Below are 24,582 nucleotides of genomic sequence, written 5' to 3' on the forward strand. Positions count from 1 at the left end.
AACCATCACACAAACAGAAATAGAATTTGCATGCGGAATGAATGTTTTATTACTAGATTATAAAAATAAAATACAAAATAATTTTAAAACAGAACTTAAAACACTGTACAAAGCTTTAATATGATACAAATGGGAAAACTAAATAAATAATTACACTTTTATGTACAGGTGGCCTATAAAAAAGCACACCGTGTTTCTGCCAATACTCTATGTCCTTGGTTGCCTGAGCAAGAATGCATAAGGGGAGTGCTTGGAGGAAAAAGGAACACAATATAACACCTTGGGAGAAAGTGTGTTATCACACTAGTAACATATATATGTATACATATGTATCAAAGAGCAGTTTCTCATCTCTGATTTCATGACTAGAAGAGAGGGAGAGAATAGAAGTGGAATTAAGGTCATCTATTCTAATTTACTGGTTTTGCTCAAGAAGAGAGAATTCTTTGTAGTTAAATCTGATTTAACAACTGCCAATAGTTTATAACTTAACAAGGTTTTTATTTAATTCAAAATTAGATGCTTCCTCTCCCCTGTTTTTTCCTAAAAGCTGGGGAGATGGCCTAACTAAATAGGCACTGGCTATTTTAGGAAGAGTCAGAAGGGGAACCAGAAAGTGTATATTAGAGAGGGGACTGAAGACTGAATTATTTGATCTGTTCTCTTCTTAAATCCATCCAGTCCTATTTCAGAGCCCCATGTGGCCCAGCTTTTTATTTCCTTTATCTTCCTACTTTTGTACTTCTGAATGCATTTTTCCCCTTTAGTGAAACAACTTGGTAAATAGTTTAAAAACAAAATAGTTTTGGAAAATAGTCCTAAGGGCTTTCCCCTCCTTCATTAGCTCCCTAAAGTAAATCACATTCAAGCTCTGGTAGCCTTTTTTACCTCTTGTGGATGACTGAAGAACCCCCAGGCAGATTCCAGGTATGGTGAAGTGCTGTGTGCGAATTTTTAAGGATTTAAATTTTATAAGAAAATAAAAACATTATATGGCAAGGGTAGTCTACATAAAAACTTGGGTTACTCAATGTTTTTAACTAGGTGAGTGAACACTTATGCACTTACTGAAAGATTATTAATCTACTAGAAACTAAGGTAAATTCCTATCCATTGTTATGTGTAAAATTGTGTGACTGGCAAATCCTATAGTTGCATGGGCTCAAAGAGCTGCCTTACCCAATCTTATTCCCAAAATCTATGTATCTCAGAAACCCTGGGAGACATGGTCAGAATCACCAATCATGTATACTGTGCTCATGTTGTGCCTATACTGTCACTTCCAATTAAAGAGGAGGCAGACAGCTGCTAAGTTTCACAGGGCAATGAAGGGGAAAAGCTTTCCTTCTTTTAAATGTATCCTTAAGACCAAGGATCCAGCAAAGGCCAAGGCATTACTGTATAATTGCTACTTCATTGCTATTCAGTGTCTTGAGATTGTGCAGTACCCTCAAAAGGATCCTGATTTTGTCACATACTTGAATTTTCTAATCCAAATTTGCCCTTAGGGGAATAATTTTTAAAATAGGAGCTGATATTGCTTCACAGAGACATAATTGCAACTCAGTAAGAAAGTATCTTGATGGGCCAGGATTTGAATATCATCACTCTATGTCCAGCCAGGGATTTCTCAGTAACTGAAGTATGCAATATCCCAATTCTCATTTAAGTGAATGGGGATCCTTGTTTTGTATCTGAAGTTACCTGAGAACTGTAGGAATTTCCCATGTACCTCCCTATGAATGGTGGGCAACAGATTGTGCAGGCTTCAAAGACTATTATTAAATTTCTCAAAATTCCAAAGAGACAACCAAAGCACTAAGAATGACCAATGACATGATGAGGTTCTACTCTGCTCCCACATCCTCAAGGTACACATTCAGATTAGGACAAGGAAGGATAACTACTGGAGTTTTACATACACTACATCCTTTATACCATCTGAGGACTAGAACTACCTCTTGTTCCCTTCTCTAAGTCTACACCTGTGGTTTCTCAACTCGAGTATATACTGACATGTAGGGACTACCATAGTGATTGTATGCCTTGATCCTATAATTTTTGTCCCCTTATTCTGAAATATAGCTAAGTAGCTACTCTACTACTATATTGTCTATAGATCTAAACTCAAGAAAGTTAAGCAATGCAGTCGCTTTCAACCAACGATTCTATCTTTTGAGTAGTACAGGTGCTAAAGCATCTTTGCCTTTAGGCAAAATGCCAATGCATCCATAGTAAATGCACACAGATGGAAATGGGCAGCTTTTCAAAGAGTGACTACAAGCAACTAAATTCTAAGATATATGACAATAACAGAATGGCTCTCTAACATGTGCCATATTATGACAGATAAAAAGGAATGAAAAAAAGTTATTTAAGTATGAAACACTTATCTCCAACACTAAATATAGACTTATCTACAAATACATATATTTCAGATAGTAAGATGCATTTTTTTTTCCTAAGTCACTAAATTTTTAACTTGGGATCCTGTTTTTCCTATCACCAATTCTTAATCTAGGAATGTAGTTCCCAGAACCAAGAAACCTCTGCTCTTGGGAAGAAAAAGCATCTGTTTTCAATTCTAAGCTACTGGGTATAGAAGAACTAATTATGGTTTTAACTGTGGCTGGATTTATAAAACATGTGCAAGTTAACGCTTTTTCCTTGTAGACTGAATGCAACCATAAAAACATTAGCATAAAAATCTGTGGCCTGGAAGGAACCTCTGGTGACTACTCAAGAATTTCAAATTCTCATAATGACTAGAAACTAAACAGAAAGAGACTGTGTAATGAATTCAGACTTATTGAATTAGTAAGCAGCTGAAATATACTATTTTAAAGCAAAAAATATTAAGTGGATAATGACTACAGTGGGTCCTCTCAAATATCATTGTGCTACTTTTACAACTTTAATTACCTTGGCAACTTTTACAGAAAACATTCACTTCACAACAAAATAAAATAGTAAATGGAACTGTATCAGTGTCAGCAATGCTAACTGACAAGCCAGAGTTGAGAATGAGATGTCTGCCCAAGATTTAACCTTCAAAGATGTTGATAATCTGTGCATTAAGGTTAAATTTGATATGACTCAATTTTCCTCCTTTGTTTATTTTACATTTAAAATTAAATACTTTTAAATGTGCAAAAAATTAGTATGTGAAATATTATTTCAACCAAGCCACAGAATATGGAGATTTGGCAGCATAATCCAGGAATAACAGCTCCACCCAAGAAGTTCCAGGGACTAGACGCGGGAGGATAAGGGCAGGTATGACTAGTTAACCACCCACTTTGTTCTCATAAGAGAAATCAGGAGGCACTTGATCTTCAAAAGATAATTTTTACTACTGCTGTTTACTTCGTTTAGTATAAGTTTGGTTTGATTTTGACTGACGGTCACATCCCTCATCTAACCAAACTAGTTTGAAATTACTTGGATGATCTATGTTTGTCACTTACATCTGAAACATGCCATCAGTGAAAAACATAATAAATAATAAAAGAACTCATTCTCTGCATCATACTTTAAAAACCAAAATTCTTTGTGCCAAAAGTGCTTTTGCTCAGGACTGCCAGTTTTATTTTTAACCTGAGATACATCTAACATCTAAAAGCACAAGCTACACTTTTAAAACCATAAAGTAAATCTCTATATATGACAGAACTTTGAAGTAGACCTATTGATACATTAGATATAATCAGTATGTTTTCTTTTAAAAATATCAGAGCAGAAATATCTTTGGTTAGCTCTTTTTCTCTACATGCAAAATAAAGTATTCCTATATAACCAACCTGTTTATCTCTGGATTCTAATGAGTTTATCAATGCCCTTTAGAAATAGGGGACAGCAAACAGGGGAAAGGCTGGGAGAAAAAAGGAAGGAATGAAGAAAGAGATAAAACACTCAGTTGCCATGCTGCCGTCACTGTCAGCTTTGAGAGCAAGTAGGGAAATGCCAGTAAAAATAATATACACACACCACAACTGTAGCCTCATCAGCTTTTCCAGTGGTTACTAGTAGCACATTTCTGACCATAGGGGCCAGAACTTAAATCTGACCTCTTTTAGTACCATTTAGCTAATACAACAGAAAAAAAAATTTAATTGTAGACTACTACCCTGCTCTCCAAAAGAAAAAAAAAAAAGTGGGGGTGGCGAGGAGAAGTGAGGTGAAAAGAGTAAAGTAGAATGGCAACATTGGGGAGATTTTTAAAATAATCGATTTATGTCAGACCCCTGATTATCATACCAGTTTATCCACTCTAACCATAAGGATAGAGCTATGTGATTAACATGACAAATCTCTGAAGCAGTATTACAATCATGTCCCAGTAATTTTTTCCTATTAATTCCTCCTTTAAATGAAAATTAAATAGCATATCTTGGCTTGTTAAGGACTGCCAACCCTATAAACGGGAAAGGCAGGAAGACTCTGAGGTGTCACATGCCAAGAACATACTTTCAGAAAATGAAGATAAGCAAGGCCTAAATATGCCCAAAGCACACAGTAGAAAAAAATTCACCATCTGTGATCTTAAAATTACAAATGGAGCATGAGAAAGGATGAGTTTATATAAGCATCTGTCTCTATATATTTATAAATATTTATATAATTTACTATGAAGACATGCAAATAGTGGTAAAGCAACTATGATACAATATAATACAGAGGGATTGGCCTTCCAATTACAGTTGCTTTAATTAAATAGCAAATGTCTTCTCTATTGCATTACTCTGTAGTGCTTGAAACTAGAGAAATTAAGATTCCGCACTATGCTACATTTCTTAGGGGAGACTGTATATGTCTCAAAGTGTTTTGAATTTATTTTTTAAAAAGTTCAGTACAGATAAAGAGAACAAGTTCAGTGCAGCTTCAGGGCGGCTTTGATGCAGCATTAGAATATGTTCACTTGGTGAGGAAATATATGCCCCCGCCCCCATTCAACCATATTAGGTTTGGCAGCAAACACAAGGTCAAAGAGAAAGCACAGATGTTTGCTCGAAGGCAAATTTCAACAGCAAGTGGACCAATTTACCCGACCTTAATAAGGTCTTTACAACAACAAAAGAACAGCTAGAAAGTATAAAAGGGAACATTTTAAAAGTCCGATATAATCTGATCTTGCCTGATTCTTGTTAGCAGAAGAGTGCAATTAGAACACATATGATCTTTACAGCTTCATAAATTGAGATTACATGGAAATGAGATCAGGAAGCACAAATATTTAACGTAAAGCATGGGAGAAGTAGGTAATACAACATCAAAAGATAAATATTTAGCTTAAATTTATTTCCCCAGATATTCATTCCTTATTGGCTACACATAGAAAATACAAAATTTGAGGATTATAAGTCTCAACAACATACCTAATTTCTATCTTTCTAAATCTTTGAAAGCCTAAAGTCACATTTCAAAGCTTTGTGCTTCCCTTGTATCATTTTGAGACTGATATTAGAAATAGTTTGTACCTAGAAGACCCTTTAAGGCCAGTTTTCCTTCCACAAGGAGAAAACTTACAGGGAGGAAGAGAGTTCTTCTATCTTGATGGATATTACCACATACACTGTCCCTCTCTCCCTAAAGCATTAAAGCTGGCAAAGCAGCTCTATTTAGACTTTTTCCTTTACCTAAATTTTTCAATTATTTTTTTGCAGTAAAAATACACTACAGTTAAGAACTATTGCTCCAAAATAAAACATTAGAGGACTAAAAAAAGTAACTGGTTTGACATTCTCAGCATGTGCTGCCAAAAGTATATTAGAATGTATTGTTAAAATGAAAGAAGAGACTGAGTCAGGTAAGAAACACTAACTTACAAAAGTGTGAAATCCAGGGAGAGTACTAGGAATGAGGCAAAGTAACCATATGAATAATACACCAGATAAAAACATGAGCCAAAAACACAAGAGTACTGGCTCCCTACAACAGACTTCTCGCACATACTCTGAGCAATTCAGACTCTCCAAGGCTGGGAAGTTCTGAATGAAAATACTAAGAGTTTCACTTTTGCTATAATCTTTGAGTAGAGCCTTAAAAGATGAGGACAAACCCTTTAAAATTCCATTCCATCACCTGCCCTTAATTCTTTTGTTTCAAAACCAAAAATGACTAAAAAATGAGAGTTCATTTAGTGAGTTTTCTCCTTTGTATCTGCTGGATTGCCCCTTCTGACACAAAGGCATTGATTTCTGATCTCCTTGCTGCCTGCCTTAGGTAATTGCCTAACATATATTTATGTCTTATAAATAATTTATCATGTTACTTTCTTATACAAGTAAAGATCAACACTGATTTTTTAAATAGACAACACAGGGACACAACATGCATCAGGTTTAGGAGGAAGATCTCATACTTTTCACAGAGATGCAGCCCAACTCCTATCTGCTGAGTTTACTGGCTGTCTTACTCTTCCCCAGGGGATTTTTAGTGCTGGCTGAGTGGTGGTGGAGGCTGCCGGATCCTTTCATGCCATTCTTGCTGGGTTTGCAGTGCTCCTGTTGGCAGGACCTCCTGGAAGAGGAAGAGCCCGAGTGGCTGGGAGGTGACTTGCTTCTCCCCAGATGTGGGGATGAACTCCTCTGGTCATGGTGGGGCCGTCCAGCTCTAGATGGTGAGGAGCTAGATGTGCGAGGCAAAGAAGAGCTTCGAGGAGAGGCACTGGGACTTCGGCGAGGGACAACTGGACTCTTAGGTGGTGTTTTTGGATTGTGAGGGGATCCTGGACTCTTGCACTGAGTAGTGTTCCGGGGTTTCTGAGATCCATTCTGAAGAATTTGGGCCAGGCGGGAGAAGAGGTCTGAGTCAGAATTGCTACTCCCCAGGACTTTATATCTGCGTAGCCTTAAGATAACAGAGAAGAAGAATTTTTCATTTTAATGAAAATAAAATGTCCCTAAAAATGCCACAATGGAGTTATGTAGGGTGTGGCCAAGATGGCGGTTTAGCAATGTGTGCATTTTAGTTTGTCCTCCAGATAAACTGCCAAATAACCAGAAACAGTACAGAACAGCGCCTGGGGCCACGTCAGTGACCGGACACACAGGGTACCCTAGTCTGGACCAGCTGGACCGGCTGCGAACCTCCCCAGAACCGTGAGTTCCCCAAGCCATGGCGGCCGGCGCCCCTCCCCCACAGGCTGCTTCCCAGTGGGGGAAGGAAAGAGAATTTAACAGCAGCAGGGACTGGGCCCAACCAAACACCAGTTGTGGCATTAATTAACAAATTCTGACTACTAAAAATAGGCCCCCAGCTCAGGTGAACCTGGTCAAAGCTGAGGTTGCTCATTGGACTAACGGAAAAAGGAGAAAAAGAAAAGAAACAGGTTTTTTTGGCTGTGTTTCTACAAAGGCTTGACTGCCTCTAGGATTAAGTGGCAGGACTTCTCCGGCTGCAGCTGCCCCAGGCATAGGCAGAAACAAATCCTTTCAGGGCTTGTTTCCAGCCCGTGCCTTCCACAGGGGAGGGGTGAAGCCCACCTCAGGTGGAATCCCTCCCTCAAGGAATTCAGACCCCAGGGCTTGGTAATTTGAAGCCATTAAAACCAGCCTACAACCTCTCCTCTGTCTCCACCACGTCCCCAGCAGGGAAAGTCTGCCAAAGTTAAAGGTGCCGCATCGTCTTATGCTGGTGGGACCTGAAGGCAGACAAGCACCACATACTGGGCAGGATAAGAAAAACAGAGCCCAGAGACTGCACAGGAAAGTCTTTCAATTTCTGGTTCTCACCCTCAGGGAAAACTGATGCAGGTGACTCCTTCCCCTGATAGGAGGCCAGTTTGTGCCCGGCTGGGGTCTATAATACCAACATAGACCCTCCTAAGGGTGGGGGGGGGGGGGGAAAAGGCACCATACAAGCAGGGCAAGAAACAAGAAAACAAAAACTGAAGAATTCTCCTCTGTTAAACAAAACCTAAGCTAGAGGTCCAGAAAAACCTGAACTGAATGTCAAAGAACAGATAGACAACAAATTTATCCAGCAAGAAAATACTAGGTAAGAGAAGTGAAAGCAATTTCCAGAATAAACTAATTAAGGTAATTAAATGTCTAGACACCAGCAAAAAATAACAGATCACACCAGGAAAATTGAAGATATGACCCAATCAAAGGAACAAACCAGCAATTCAAATGAGATACAGGAGCTGAAACAATTAATTCAGAATATACGAACAGACATGGAAAACCTCATCAAAACCAAATCAATGACTTGAGGGAGGATAAGAAGAAGGCAAGGAATGAACAAAAAGAAGAAACTGAAAGTCTGAAAAAACAAATCACAGAACTTATGGGAATGAAAGACACAGTAGAAGAGATGAAAAAAACAATGGAAACCTATAATGGTAGATTTCGAGAGACAGATCATAGGATTTCTGAACTGGAGGATGGAACATCTGAAATCTGACAAGAAACAAACTATAGGGAAAAAAAATGGAAAAATATGAGCAGGGACTCAGAGAACTGAATGATAATATGAAGCGCACAAATATACGTGTTGTGGGTGTCCCAGAAGGAGAAGAGAAGGGAAAAGGAGGAGAAAAACTAATGGAGGAAATTATCACTGAGAATTTCCCAACTCTTATGAAAGAATTAAAATTACAGATCCAAGAAGTGCAGCGTACCCCAAAGAGAATAGATCCAAAGAGACATACTCCAAGACACTTACTAATCACAATGTCAGAGGTCAAAGAGAAAGAGAGGATCTTGAAAGCAGCAAGAGAAAAGCAATCCATCACATACAAGAGAAGTCCAATAAGACTATAAATAGATTTCTCAGCAGAAACCATGGAGGCAAGAAGACAGTGGGATGATCTATTTAAATTACTAAAAGAGAAAAACTGCCAACCAAGAATTCTATATCCAGCAAAATTGTACTTCAAAAATGAGAGAGAAATTAAAACATTTTCAGACAAAAGGTCACTGAGACAATTTGTGACCAATAGACCAGCTCTGCAAGAAATACTAAAGGGAGCACTAGAGACAAATAGGAAAAAGCTACAATGTCCAAAATGACAATGTGTATGATTTATGCCAAAATCAGAAAATACTCTAACAGGATACAAAATTACCATATCCAGCTGTATAATCCAGGACAAAGTATTTAACCTTTCCTAGTTTTCAGTGGGAATACTAAATTATATCATAGGGATACTGAGCAGATCAAGTGTACTAACTTAAAAGTTAGTTTCCTACCTCCAACAGTATGTTTGCTCTTCTAATTGTAAGATTAATTTAATGAATTGTCTCTAACATATATTAGCACATGAGAACAAACTATTTTGTTTTAAATTGCTGTATCAGGAATTCTGCATATGTATATGCAAGTATTAAATCCCACACTGTAAAGAACACCCAGGGCTCTATCTGAGATCCTACAAAAATTTCATGAACTAAGCTTACTTTTCAGAAACCTAAAACCTTCAGATGGTTTCTAGGCCAGATAAGTTCTGAAACCCAGAGGTACCGTACAGTCTTTCTAAGAACATCAGCCAGATCCAACCCTCTAGCCCATATTGCTGACACCCCTTTTCAACATGAAAAAGTTAGAATGGGCATAGCCCAAATATCCCTAAAGTTTGGGAGAAGGATCAAAGGAAAAGGAGGAGTTACAGCAGAGAAGTTAAGACTTAACAAATGAGTATGACTACTGAATCATGTTGATATTTCTTTTTAGTCTGCAGTGTCTTGGAGCAGAGCTAGAAGGAAAAACCTGAACTTGTGGAACTGTAACCCATAACAAAGTTTGAAAACTGTATATAACTACTTGTTAAAATATACTTTGAAATTTATTGCTTTTTGTATATATTTCACAGTAAAAATATGTTAAAAATGTGTCCAATGAAAGAAAGAAGTGGCTAGTTCAGCTTATAACTCAAAGAAATGCACACACGCTTTTTCTTGAAACAATCATCATGCTCCAATGTGCAGCAAAATGATTTCTTCATGTTTCCCATTTCATCACACCTAATATTAAAATGCCATGTACTCAAAGGTTGAGATTTAATTTCATGACCTCATCAAGGACATTTTAAAGTGAATCTGGCTCTTTTCCCCCTCTGACTGCATGATTGTGAAGAATACAATTACTATGAATATAGTTTGGTGCCACTGCCTTAAAAAATTCCTTAATTGGTGCCACTTGTTAAAGAAACAAGTGACTGAGAAATTTCTGCCCACCATTGCTTTTGTACCATCAATAGCAACACAGTGTAAAAGGCAACCAGCATCTTAGTATCATCATGACATCTGTTTTGACCTTGCAGATTTACCTAAAAGAGTCTCAGGGACCCCAATTTTAGAATCTCTGCTCTAATTTACAGTCAATCCTGGAGCACCTGTCAAGAGTGTTCTGTGTTAAAAAATGTTATTGTTTAATGGTTGGTTGAATCCAAATGCTTAAGGAGCGCTAACCTAGGGCAATTTAGAAGTCCTTTCTTGTAATGGTTTGCATAGCAAATAATGAGAAAGAATGAAAAACTCTGTTTGACTTTACTAAAAATTCTAACATTTATGCTTTTAAAAAACTAACAAAAAAAAAAAAAAACCCCATCCCATTCTGTAAGACTTCAACATGAACAGTGCTCACAAAGAAGAGCAGGGATACAGATAAAGGTATATTTCAACTTCATTTAAGAATTTCCAAAAGAAAGGAATGGTCATTGGTTTCTGTGAGGCTCAGTTTTTGCCCCTGAAATATAGCTTGGGATTCAGGAGAGCTGGATGTGGGGACAGACTGCGTCTCTTTTTGTCAATAGAATTTATGAATTAGAATTCTAAATCTAGAGATTATTTGCATCAAAGCAATGTCTTCTTTACCTGAAACATCTTTCTGGTTTCACCTATGGACCAAATAAAATGTTATATATGAAATTGTTTTGTAAACTCTAAAATAGGACTCTAAAATATAAAGTACTTTAGTGGCAGTACTAAATAATGTTGTAATAGTGGCCTGTGGGTCCCTCCAATAATAAACCTATAGTAATTAAAAGTGTATCAGCAATATCAGACAATGAAATACAGCATTGGATCCAAAAAGATACCCATGTTTCTATGGGAAATGAGTGCTGGGATATCAAACAAATGGGAATTTTCTGCATTAAAGCAAATCCCATTTTTGTTAAAAAAAATTCCAACCATCTGTGAGTATGTGTGGATATATATATATATATGTTTGAGTAGGGAGGTGATTGGGGCTTTTACTTTTTACTTTATGTATTTCTATATTTAAGTTTTTACAACAAACATGTATTACTATTATTTATAATTTACAAATACCAATAAAGATTTTTAAAAGTTGTGATTTAATAATCACTTCTTTTATATGGTTCTAAATAGATACTGCAAGTATTATCAATGTCTTTTTGAGGATGAATAGGATGACAGAAAACTCTAAAGGCCTAAAATCCACTCCGTTCAAGAACTTAAATTTCAAGCTGCTGAAATGATGTCTGCCAACATAACTTTAGTGGAAGATGAACTTTCAAGGTTGTAAAACCACCTAAAGATCAGGACATAAATAGCCACAATCACCATCATGGGTCAACAATAAGTTGCTTATTTACTCTGTATATTCTATCCTCCTCCTCCTCCAACTACTCATTCTGACAAGTGATGTGAAACTCATTTTGATTAAACCTACCCCCATGGACCTTAGAATAAAATTTGAGGAATGGAAGAAAATAATTCTGTGCCAGGACTAAATTGGGAGAGTTCCAAGACCTAGATGAGTTCCTGGCTGATCAGGTACTCACAGAGAAAATGTAACTCACTTGGCTCCTGGTGCCCATCTACCACCCCCAAGGCAAGCAACTTTGGGTCAGTCCTTGCCTGGTAGGCTGCTATGGACTGGAGGGCCTAAGAAACCTCCTTCTCCAGGAACAGACGCTGACACAGCCTAATACTGATACAGCTATTGGGCAGCAAATTTAGAATGTTGGGTCCTGCTGCTTTAGCCCATCTAGGAAGATGCCAGGTGCCATTGTTTCAGCCCTGTCTGAGGCAGAACTGCCAGAGGGCTAACCCTACCTTCTTAGGGCTTAGGGAATAGGTTGCTGAAGAGGAAAAGGAAAGCACAGAATTGGGGAGTGGTGAAAACGGCTTTTGGGTATCTTTCCTGAACCTCTCCCCAGGGACCTTTGGAACTGGACTGCACCCCCAGCCTAGGTCACTGGCCCTGTTATGAGTGGGAAATACTGACAATCGAAGTGTCAAAGAGGAGCCTAAACACAAATCTAATCAACAACAAAATCCTAAACAAGCCAGAAACCAACCTTCAGAATAATCTCATCAAGATAATCAGATGCCCAGATACCAGCAAAAAATTACAAGTACACTAAGAAATAGGAAGATAAGGCCCAGTCAAATAAACAAATGAGAAATAGAATTTGGAACAACAAATTAAAGAAGAAAACAAATCTCCTAAATCAATTCAAGGAGATTAAGAAAAATATGGCTAGAGAGACTACAGATGCTAAGAAGACATTAGGAGAGGATAAAGAAGAATTTGAAAACGTGGAAAAAGCAACAACAAACCAAACACATCATAATTTATGGTGAGGTGTGCTGGTTTGAAATGATGTACGTCTCCTAGAAAAGCCATGTTTTAATCAAAATCCCATTTTGTAATGGCAGAATAATCCCTATTCAATACTTTATGTTTGAAACTGTAATCAGGTCATCTCCCTGGATGATGTGATTTAGTCAGGAGTGCTTGTTACGCTGGATTAGGTGACGACATGTCTCCTTCCATTTGGGTGGGTTTTGATAAATTTCTGGAGTCCTATAAAAGAGGAAACATTCTGGAGAATGAGGGAAATTCAGAGAGAGCAGAGAATGCTGCAGCACCATGAAGCAGAGAGTCCACGAGCCAGCGACCTTTGGAGATGAAGAAGGAAAACGCCTCCCGGGGAGCTTCATGAAACAGGAAGCCAGGAGAGAAAGCTAGCAGATGACGCTGTGCTTGCCATATGCCCTTCCAGCTGAGAGAAACCCTGACTGTGTTTGCCATGTGCCTTCTCACTTAAGAGAGAAACCTTGAACTTCATCGGCCTTCTTGAACCAAGATATCTTTCCCTGGATGGATGCCTTTGATTGGACATTTCTATAGACTTGTTTTAATTGGGATATTTTCTTGGCCTTAGAACTGTAAAAGAGTAACTTATTAAATTCCCCTTTTTAAAAGCCATCCCAGTGACTAAATGTACAAATTTAAAAAATGTTTTTGCATGAGGAAGAACAAAAGAATGTCATTACTGCAGTGTGCTGAAAATAGATAGTAATTAATATTTTAAAATTTCAACTTATGTGTGAGACTAAAGCAAAAAAAATGTTTATTTGGTACAAATTAATATTTTGACTAGTGCATCTCCTAATATAACTGATGTAAATAGTTGGCTGAACACCATAAGTACATGGAACTTTGGGTAGGACATGAGATTTTGTTGGTTTGTCCAGGTGAGGCCCTTATGAATCCCAGAGTGGTATGATCAGAGAGTGGAAAAGTATTTGCAAAGTCCCCTTCGGGGAATGGTGAGAACAGGGAAAAACTTAACTTCCCCAAGTTGAATTCTTGATATTCTCACAAGCAGTGTGGACAACCAAAGCTATATAGGCTGAGCCCTCAGTCCTGGGGTTTGTTCATATGAAACTTAACCCCACAGGGGATAGGTCAAGTCTACTTAAAATTAGGCCTAAGAGTCACCCCCAAGAGAACCTCTTTTGTTGCTCAGATGTGGCCTCTCTCTCCAGTCAACACAGCAAGCAAACTCACCATCCTCTCCCTGTCTACATGGGACATGACTTCCTGGCAATGTGGGACAGAAATCCCAGAATGAGCTGAGATTCAGCATCAAGGGATTGAGAAAAAGTCTAGAATGAGCTGAGACCCAGCATCAAGGGATTGAGAAAACCTTCTCGACCAAAAGGGGGAAGAGTGAAATGAGACTAAGTGTCAATGGCTGAGAGATTCCAAACAGAGTCGAGAGGTTATCCTGGAGGTTATTCTTATGCATTAAGTAGATATCATCTTGTTATTCAAGATGTAAGGGAGAGGCTGTAAGGAACTGCCTGAAAATGTAGAGTTGTGTTCCAGTAGCCATGTTTCTTGATGATGATACCACCTTGTTATCCAAAATGTAATGAAGAGGCTGGAGGGAACTGCCTGAAAATGTAGAGCTGTGGTTCCAGTAGCCATGTTTCTTGAGGATGACTGAATAATGATATAGCTTTCACAATGTGACTGTGATTGTGAAAACCTTGTGTCTGATGCTCCTTTTATCTACCCTTGTCGACAGATGAGTAGAACATATGGAATAAAAATAAATAATAGGGGAAACAAATGTTAAAATAAATTTAGTTTGAAATGCTAGTGATCAATGAAAGGAAGGGGTAAGGGGTATGGTATGTAAAATTTTTTTTTTCTGTTTTTGTTTTAACATTTGTTCCCCCTATTATTTATTTTTATTCCATATGTTCTACTCTTCTGTTGATATAGTAGCTAAAAGGAGCATCAGACACAAGATTTTCACATTCACAGAGTCTCACTGTGAAAGCTATATCTTTGTTCAATCATCATCAAGAAACATGGCTACTGGAACACAACTCTACATTTTCAGGCAGTTCCTTACAGCCTCTCCCTTACATCTGTCAACTGCTAAAGATAGAGCATTATGAAATCAACAAAAGAAAAGGATCCATCATGTACAAGGGATGCTCAGTAACACTAAATTCCAATTTCTCATAAAAAACCGATGATGAAGTGAGAGGGCAGTGGTATGATATATTGAAGATACTGAAAGAGAAGAACTGCAGCCAAGAATTCTTTATCCAGCAAAACAGTTCTTCAAAATAGAGGGGGTGTTTAAAATATTCACAGATAAGCATAAACTGAGAGAGTTTATTAACAAGAGACCTACCTTACAAGAAATGCTTAAGGGAGTTCTGCAAACTGAAAGGAAAATAGAGGAGAGAGAGGCATGGAGAAGAGTGTAGAAATGAAAATTATCAATAAGGGTATTTAAAAGGTAAAAAGAGACACAAAAATAAGACATGACCTATAAAAGCCAAAGAAAAAAAATAGATGAAGTAAGTACTGCCTTTACAGTAATAACACTGAATGTTAATTTCTTAAGCTCCCGAATAAAAAGACATAGATTGGTAGAACGGATAAAAAACGTGCTCCATCTAAATGTTGTCTACAAAACAGTCACCTTAGACACAAGGACACAAAAAGGTTTAAAGTAAAAGGCTAGAAAAAGATATTTTACGCAAACAGTAACCAAAAAAGAACTGGCATAGCTATACTAATATAAGATGAAATAGACTTTAAATGGAAAATGGTTATATAAGAAAAGAAGGACATTATATATTAATAAAAGGGACAATCCACCAAGAAGAAATAATAATCATAAATATTTACGCCCCTAACCAGGTTGCCCCAAAATACAGGAAGCAAACAGCGGCAAACTTGAAGGGAGAGATACACATCTCTACAATGATGGGTGGAGACTTCAACATACCATATCATCAATAGATAGAACATCTAGACAGAGGATCAATAACAGAGAACTTGAATAATATGAAATAAACAAGACTTCACAGATATATACAGAACTTTGCATCCCCAAACAGCAGGATAGGTATTCTTCTCAAGTGCTAATGGAGCATTCTCCAGGATAGACCATATACTGGGTCACAAAACAAGTCTCAAAAATGTAAAAAGACTGAAATTATAAAAAACATTTTCTCTGATCATAATGGAATGAAGCTGTATATCAATAAAGGGCAGAGTTCTTGAAAACTGATAAATTTATGGAGGTCAAACCACACACTCTTAAACAATCAGTGGGTCAAAGAAGAAATAGCAAGAGAAATCAGTAAATATCTCAGGACAAATAAAAATGAGAACACAACATATCAAAACTTATAGGATGCAGTGAAGGCAGTGCTGAGAGGGAAATTTATAGCCCAAGCCACCTACATTAAGAAGGAAGAAAGAGCTAAAATCAAGGACCTATCTGTACACTTGGAGGAACCAGAAAAAACCAGCAAACTAATCCCAAAGGAAGCAGAAAAAAATAACAAAGATTAGAACACGAATAAATTAAGAGAATAAAAAAAAATCAAAACCAAAAGTTGGATAAATAAAATTGGCAAAACCTTAGCTAGACTAAGGAAAAAAAGAAAAGATGCAAATAAAATCAGAAATGAGAGTTGGGACATTACTACTGACACCACATAAATAAAAAAGATCATAAGAGGATACTATGAACAACTGTATGCCAACAAACTAGACAATTAAGATGAAATGAACAACTTCCTAGAAATACACAAACAACCTACATTGACTTGAGAAGAAATAGAGACCTCAACAAACCAATCACAAGTAAAGTCATCAAAAACATACCAACATGCAAAATTTATATTCTGGGTATTGAAATATCTAATTTAACTTATATGGTCAGTTTATTTGAACACTATAATTACATGAAACCTTGAATAGGGCATGAGATCTGATCGGTTTGTGCAGGTTAGTATGATGCCCCACTATATCCCAGAATAATTTGGGCAGGGAATAAAAAAGTATTTGCAAAGTCTTCTTGGGGGACTGGGGAGAAAGGAGGAAATACTCAACTTCCCCATCTGGAAATTCCTGATATTTTCACAAGCAGTGGGAACAACCAATTCAATAGGCTGAGCCCTTGATCTTGGGGTTTGACCCAATGAAACTTATTCCTGTGAAGGAGAAGCTAAGCCTACTTATAATTATGCCTAAGAGTCACCCCAGAGAACCTCTTTTGTTGCTGAGATGTGGGCTCTCTCTTTAAGCCAACTCTGCAGGTGAACTCACCACCTTTCCCCCTGCATGGGACATGACTTCCAGGGGTGAAATCTCCCTGGCAACATGGGACAGGACTCCCAGGATGAGCTGGGACCCAGCATCATGGGACTGAGAAAGTCTTCTTGATCAAAAGGGGGAAGAGAAAAATGAGACAAAATTAAGTTTCAATGGCTGAGAGATTTCAAACAGTTGAGAGGTTACCCTGGAGGTTATTCTTATGCATTATACAGATATTCCTTTTTAGTTTATGGTGTACTGGAGTGGCTGGAAAGAAGAACTGAAATTATTTGGAGCTCTGTTCCAGTAGCCTTGATTCTTGAAGATGATTGTATAAAATATAACTTTTATAATGTGACTGGCGATTGTGAAAACCTTGTGTCTTTTATCCAGGATATGGACAGTTGAGTAAAAAAGTATGGATAAAAAATAAATAATAAAGGGTCAAATAAATTGAGTAGATGGAAATACTAGTGGTTAATGAGAAGGAGGTTTAAGGGACATGAGGTTTTTTTTTTTTCTTCTTAGTTCTTTTTCTGGAGTGATGCAGATATTCTAAAAATGATCACGGTAATGAACACACAACTATGTGATACTATTGTGAGCCACTGATTGTATACTATGGATGGACTGTATGTGTGTGAATATTTCTCAATAAAAATTAAAAACAAAACAAAACAAAAACCCTACCGATAAAGAAAAACCCAGGACAGGACAGCTTCACAGGTGAATTTTACCAAGCATTCCAAGAAAAATTAACAGCATTCTTGCTCAAACTTTTCCAAAAAATGAAGCAGAGGGCACACCATCTAACTCATTCTATAAGCCAACATCACCTAATAACAAAGTTGGGTAAAAATACTACAAGAAAAGAAAATTCATCTCTTTAATGAATATAGACGCAAAAATCTTCAACAAAATATTTGCAAATCAAATCCAACTACATATTTAAAAAGTATACATCATAACCAAGTGATTTTATGCCAGGCATGCAAGGATAGTTCAACACAAGAAAATCAATTAAAGTAATATACCACATGTGCTGGTTATGTACCCCAGAAAAGCCTATATTCTTTTAATCCAGTCTTGTGGGACCAGACCTATTATTGAGGTGGACCTTTGGATTAGTTTTTTTTCATGGAGCTGTGGCCCCGCCATTCAAGGTAGGTCTTAATCCACTTGCTAGATAAAGGGCATATTTAAAAAACCCAGAGCTAACACTGTATTCAATGGTGAAAGACTGAAGGCTTTTCTGCTGAGATTTGGAACAAGACAAGGATGCCCACTGCCATCATTGTTATTCAGCATTGTACTGGAAGTTCTACATGGAGCAATTAGGCAAGAAAAAATAAATAAAATACATCCACTGAAAAGGAAGAAGTAAAACTTTGTTTGTAGATGACATGATCCTTCATTTAAAAAGTGAAAAATCTACCACAAAGCTACTAGAGTTCAGCAAAGAGGTGAGTTACAAGATCAACATGCAAATATCAGTGGTGTTTCAATAAACTAGCAAAATGCACTCTCGAGGGAATCAAGAAAAAATTTCCATTTACAGTAGCAACTAAAAGAATCAAATATCTAGGAATAAATTTAACCAAGAATATAAAGCACCTACGCCCAGAAAACTACAAAATCTTGTTAAAAGAAAGAAATTTAAAAATACCTAAATAAATGGACCATTCTATTTTGATGGATTGGAGGGCTAAATATAGTTAAGATGTCAACTGTACCCAAATTGATTTACAGGCTCAATGGAATCCCAATGAAAATTCCACTGGCCTACTTTGAAGAAATGGAAAGGATGATAATCATATTTATTTGGAAAGGTAAGGAACCCTAGATAGCCAAAAACATCTTGAAAAGGAAGAATGAAATTGGAGGACTCACACTTCCTGACTTCAAAGCGTATTACAAAGTCACAATGGTCAAAGCAACATGACACTGGCATCAAGACAGGTATATTCATGATAGGAACCAAATTGAGAGTGCAGAAATAGATCCACTCATTTCTGGTCAAATGATTTTTGAAAAAGGCTTCCAGGTCCACATAACTGGGACAGAACAAATATTGCTGGGAGAACTGGATATCTGTAACCAAAACAACAAAAGAGGACCCCTATCTCACACCTTATAGAAAAATGAACTCAAATGGGTCAAATATAAGAGCCAGGAACATAAAACTCCTAGAAGAAAATTTAGGGAAGTATCTTCAAGGTCTTATGGGGGAGTGATGATTTTTTAGACTTCATACCAAAAGCACAAGAAACAAAAGACAAAATAGATAAATGGGATCTCCTCATAATTGAATACTTTTGTGTTTTAAAGTACTTTATCAAGAGGGTGAAAAGGCAGCCGACTCAATAGGAAAAATCATTTGGAAACCACATATCCAGTACGGGCTTAATATTCAGATATATAAAGAAGTCCTACAGTTTAAAAAAGACCAATGAACCAATTAAAAACTGTGCAAAAGAGTTAAACTGACAATTTTCCAAAGAAGAGATACACACACATGAGAGGCTGTTTAACATCACTAGCTAATCGGGAAATGCATATTAAAACTACAGTGGGATTATCATTTCCTACCTACCAGAATGGCCACTTTCAAAAAACAGAAAACTACAAGTGTTAGAGAGGAAGTAGAGAAATAGCAACACTTATTCACTGTTGATGGTAATGTAGAATAGTACAGCTGCTAAGGAGGACAGTTTGGTGGTTCCTCAGGAATCTAAGTATAGACGTGTCATATGATTTAGTGATCTGTTACTAGACATGTAATCAGAAGAACTGAAAGCAGGGACACAAACAGACATTTGCACACCAATGTTCACAGCAGCATTATTCACAATTTCTAAAAGATGGAAATAACTCAAGTGTCCATGAACCCTGATTAATGGATCAATAAAATGCTGTATATACATATGATGGAATATTATTCAGCAAGAAGATATGAAATCCTGATGCATGCTACAACATCGATGAATTCTGAGTTTATTATGTTCAGTGAAATAAGCCTAACACAGAAGGTCAAATATTCTTTGATCTCACTAATATGAACTAAATATAATGCACAAATTCATGGAGTTAGTATCTAGAGTATAGGTTACCAGTACAAGTGTAGAGTGGGAGAGCTCATGGTTAATTTGTGCACAATTTTCAATAAAGTCGATTATAAATGTTTTGAAATGGATAGAAGTGATGGTAGCACATTATTGCGAGTGTAACTGGCAGTGCTTTATTGTGTATATGATTGTGGCTGAAAGGGGAAATTTTGTGTAGAGTTGTGTATGTCACTAGAAAGAAAGCTAGAGTATGAAACATGGGACTGTAAAACATAGTAAACTCTGTTGTGGAAGTTGAAGGTGGTTAATAACACAAATATAAGAATGTTCTTCCATGAACTAGAATAAGTGTATGTCACTATTACAAGGTGTTAATAATAGTGTGGTATATGGGAAAAAAATAGACCTAATGCAAACTATGGACTATGGTTAACAGTAACACTGTAATATCCTATCAATTGTAACAAAGGTACCACACCAATGCTAAGGGTCAGTAATAGGTGGGTATAAGAAGTAGTTTTTTTTTCTTTTTGGAGCAATGAAAATGTTCTAAAATTGATTCTGGTGATGAAAGCACACCTCTGATTATACTGAAAATCACTGATTGTACGCATTGGATGGATTATATAATAAGTGAATACAACTGCTTTAAAAAAAAAAGTCGGTAACAGAGGGCTAATTTTGGAACCTAATTTCATCACCTATTACATATCTGTAAAACAGGATCATGTAAAAGTGTTATTATCAAAGGATCTCATGCATGGTGTGTGCAATGACATCCCAACACACCCAAGTTACTCAGATAATTCTGTAACAAAGAGTTTATCCTACAGACTTCAATTGAATAGATGGTTCAATAATGCTGTGCAAAGACTGGATCTTGCCACAAAAAATATGAAATAGTTTTTTGAGGTATAATTTATGGAAGAGAAAAAATCTCTGTATTAGGAATGTACAGAGTCCACTTAGAATCCAGTTTGCTCCAAGCACAGTTTAGAGGGATGATTTATCAGAGATACTGGACACCATCCAGGTTGTGCTGTTTTACACCAAAACACAGAGCCAAGTTAAAAGCAGCCCTGTCCCCTACCCCCCACATAGATGCCTGCACATCCTTGGGTGAGACATTCCTTAATTCTCTTCCTTAATATGACCTGTCACTTTCCTGCTTCCTATTCTCACATTCTACCAATCTGATAAAACTTCTGGGCCAACTGAGAGAGAAGTTCTGACACACAAAAAATACATAACAGTGTTTAGCTCTAGATGTACACTACCTGACGTCATCTTCTTAAAACAATCAGGCAATATTTTACTCATGTTATAGATGCAGTAATTGAGGTCTACACTGCTAGAAAGCAGGAGAGACAAGAATTAATTGAGTCAGTCTGACTCCTTCCACAACACTGTTCTATAGAAAGGCCTGGAAAAGGCAGGGAAGGAAATGGATGATCAGAAGCAGGCAATGAAGAAATGAAACGACTAACATAAAAAAGAGAATATATTGGGCGGGCCACGGTGGCTCAGCAGGTAAGAATGCTTGCCTGCCAAGCCCGAGGACCCAGGTTCGATTCCGGGTGTCTGCCCATGTAAAAAAATAAAATAAAATAAGCAACAACAACAGCGCCAAAAGAATATTAAAAAGAAAAAAAAAAGAGAGAATATAAAAATAATGTTACACACACAACATGGGGAGAACACACAGCATTACCTGGCTTCTACTCCTGGCCTAGTGGGTGGCTTTCCTGGTGGTGGCCGAGGCAAGAACTGAGATGAAGTAGAGCTACTGACTTGATCTGTGTTGACCCATGAAACTGGCCTTGGAATTTTGCTCTTTCTGGATTGGGAGATGATGGGTGATAGGAAGCTGTCTTCAGCTGACCTGCTCAGGTGAGAGTCTACAGCCAATCTTGAAAAAGGAGTGAATAATTCCTCCTCAGAAAAGGGAGCAGGAACAGCAGCTAGTTTCTCTTCTAGCAATTTATCAGAGGCACTTGAGAGGTCACCAAAGAAAGACTTGAGTTGCCTTTTTTCCACCAGAAGCTTGACTAGGTCTGGCTGATAAGCTTTCTTTTGGAGGAGTTTTTCTTTTGCAGAGACTGGAGAAGATGATTCAAAATTTGAATCTACCTCTTGTGCTAAAACAGGGATTCGGCTGTGTCTAGTTATAAAGGATGACCTAACTATATCCTTCCGGGATGGAGGACAATGTTCATTCTCTGAAACACAATGAAACAGTTCTCCATTTCTAGGAGCAATTTTTTCTCTTTTACCTTCTTGGTGCAGAAAAATAGTGAGGTCTCCTTGATGACCTGGCAAGTCTTCACTCTTGATGTCATCATCCTTAGATATCTTACTTTTTTGCATGACTGCCACATGACCTATCTGTCCTTCAACATGGGGGTCAATGACTCTTGGAGAAATTTCAGAAGTTCCACCTGGCAAAAGCATCATTATCTCATGATTTTTGTCCTGATTCGGCATCACGCTGAAAATTTGTGTCTTTGTCACATCAGGAGGTTCAGTAATAGTTGAATGATCTCTTCCTATAGTTACCAAATCTCCTAGGATAGGGGAGATCTCAATACAACACTGTCCTTTACTTAACTTATCTTCATTATCTGACCCTAGAAAATTGCTTTTCTGTTCAATTTCGCTGGGAAGATGCTCAAATTCTCTTACAACCAGTCTGCTATGGTCAGGAAGGTCTTTTTGCCCCAGGTCTTGGGATTTATCAAATCCTTTAATATGAACTTCCCTGGGTAACATGTCATGACTGATATGATCTAACTGAAGCCCAAAATCTATTCTGCTTCCTCCACTAGGTGGTTCACCCTCTGTCACAACCAAGCCAGTGATGTTCTCCCTTGAAGAGTAAAGTTCCACAGTGGGTTCCATGGGCTGAAGATCCTTCTTCTCTGGTTGCTGACCACAGTGAAAGCTTCCTGAAATTGACTGTGTAGATGCCACAGAAGGTCTAGGAATTGTAATCTGGAGATGGAGAAGGAAAAAAAATAAAATTCAGTACAGTGGAATATAAATGAAAATCCATGATTTGAGGTTTAATACTGATATCATCTGTTCAAATTTATTAGAGCAGTAGAACTTGACCAATTCCTTTTTTTTCATATAATTTTGAGATATATTCACATACTATACAAACCAATTCCTTTCTTTCTTTTTTTGGGGGGTGCATGGTCCAGGAACCAATTTCTTTTTAAAATAAGCAATTCTGAGTAAAAATGCACAGCAGTCAAGTTCTTCTTTTCGAGAACTGTACAGTACAGTCTCCTTCTAGGTTCATCCCTGCTCTTTCTTTAGCCTGCTCTCCTTTGGAAGACTGACCACTACAGACTGCACATCTGGGCTCTTTTACCTTCTGATTTCTAGTTGGGTTTGCCTAATAGGCATTACCAATACAGGATCAGTCAGTGGGGAAAGAGAGTCTGGGTATTAATTTCCCTGCTTCGTCCTGAGAGACTGCACTTTTGATGGTGGCTACATTCCACCACCCCTGGCCATAGTTCTTCCCCGCAGCCTCTCTCCCCCAATATCCTGGGATTTCTGTCTCATGTTCCCAAGGAGATTTGTACCCTGAGAGTCATAGGGTAGGGTGGAGGGCAGTGAGTTCACCTGCCAAGTTGGCTTAGAGAGAGAGGCCACATCTGAGCAACAAAAGAGGTTCTCTGGGAGTGACTCTCAGGCTTAATTTTAAGTAGGCTTAGCCTATCCACTGCAGGAATAAGCTTCATAGGGGCGAACCCCAAGATTGAGGACTGGTCCTATTGGTTTGGTTGTCCCCACTGCTTAGAGAATATCAGAAATTCTCCAAATGGGGAAGTTGAATATTTCCTCCTTTTTCCCTAGTCCCCCAAGGGGACTTACAAATACTTCTTTATTCACTGCCCAAATTACTGTGGGATATATCGGGGGTATCACACTACCCTTTACAAGCCAACAAAATCCCACACCCTATTCAGGATTCCATGTACTTATGGTGTTCAACTAAACTGATCATACAAGTTAAATGAGGAAATGCAGTACCCAAAGTATAAATTTTGTACCAAATAAACATCTCTCCCTTTGGTCCCACACAGAAGTTCAAGTTTTAAAATATGAACCATATCAACCTTTACCCTGTATTCTGATTTATGTTAGTCCCATTCAGATCAGCTTCATCCATATCTCTACTCGAAGTATGATCACTTTTTCAACTTTTTAAACAGTTCCTGTATAGGATACTGCTGACTTTCATAGCTTCAGAGCTCTAACTCTGAGTCTCGGGTGTCACATAAATACCTGGAGTTTCTGGGAATGACCAGGTTATAAACAACTCAGTATCTCAGAATTTAGAAATAACAGTTACAACTCCTGAATATATGTGACTGCTGTGAGGGCTTACAGTCTAGGACCCTTTACAATTCAAAGCCTACTTATTTTTGAAGTTTCTGTAATGGTCTCGGAAAGATTTAAAATTTTTCCTTTTTCCCCAACTATGAAAGTAATATATCTTTTTTTTTTTCACATGGGCAGGCACCGGGAATCGAACCTGGGTCCTCGGGCATGGCAGGCAAGCACTCTTACCTGCTGAGCCACCGTGGCCTGTCCAGTAATATATCTTTTACCATGGTAAAACAATTTGGAAATAAAGATGTTAAGAAATTATAAATACCAAAAATTG

The 24,582-nt window shown here is 37.6% G+C and overlaps 1 protein-coding gene across 13 annotated transcripts in view; it reads right to left on the reverse strand.

Annotated features, from left to right (window-relative positions):
* Positions 1 to 25: 25 nt before the first annotated feature.
* TTBK2 (tau tubulin kinase 2) overlaps positions 26 to 24,582 on the reverse strand; it is a 307,449-nt gene continuing 282,892 nt past the window's right edge. For all 13 annotated transcript variants that reach the window (XM_077127599.1, XM_077127601.1, XM_077127605.1 and 10 more), the window contains 2 exons: positions 21,613 to 22,892; positions 26 to 6,849 (listed from right to left, as the gene is read on the reverse strand). In XM_077127599.1, the coding sequence (XP_076983714.1) occupies positions 6,387 to 6,849; positions 21,613 to 22,892 (1,743 nt within the window). In that variant the 3' untranslated portion in view covers positions 26 to 6,386. The remainder of the gene's footprint in view (positions 6,850 to 21,612; positions 22,893 to 24,582) is intronic.

Source organism: Tamandua tetradactyla, chromosome 14 (assembly GCF_023851605.1).
Source record: "Tamandua tetradactyla isolate mTamTet1 chromosome 14, mTamTet1.pri, whole genome shotgun sequence".
In the NCBI taxonomy this organism is placed as follows: Eukaryota; Metazoa; Chordata; class Mammalia; order Pilosa; family Myrmecophagidae; genus Tamandua; species Tamandua tetradactyla.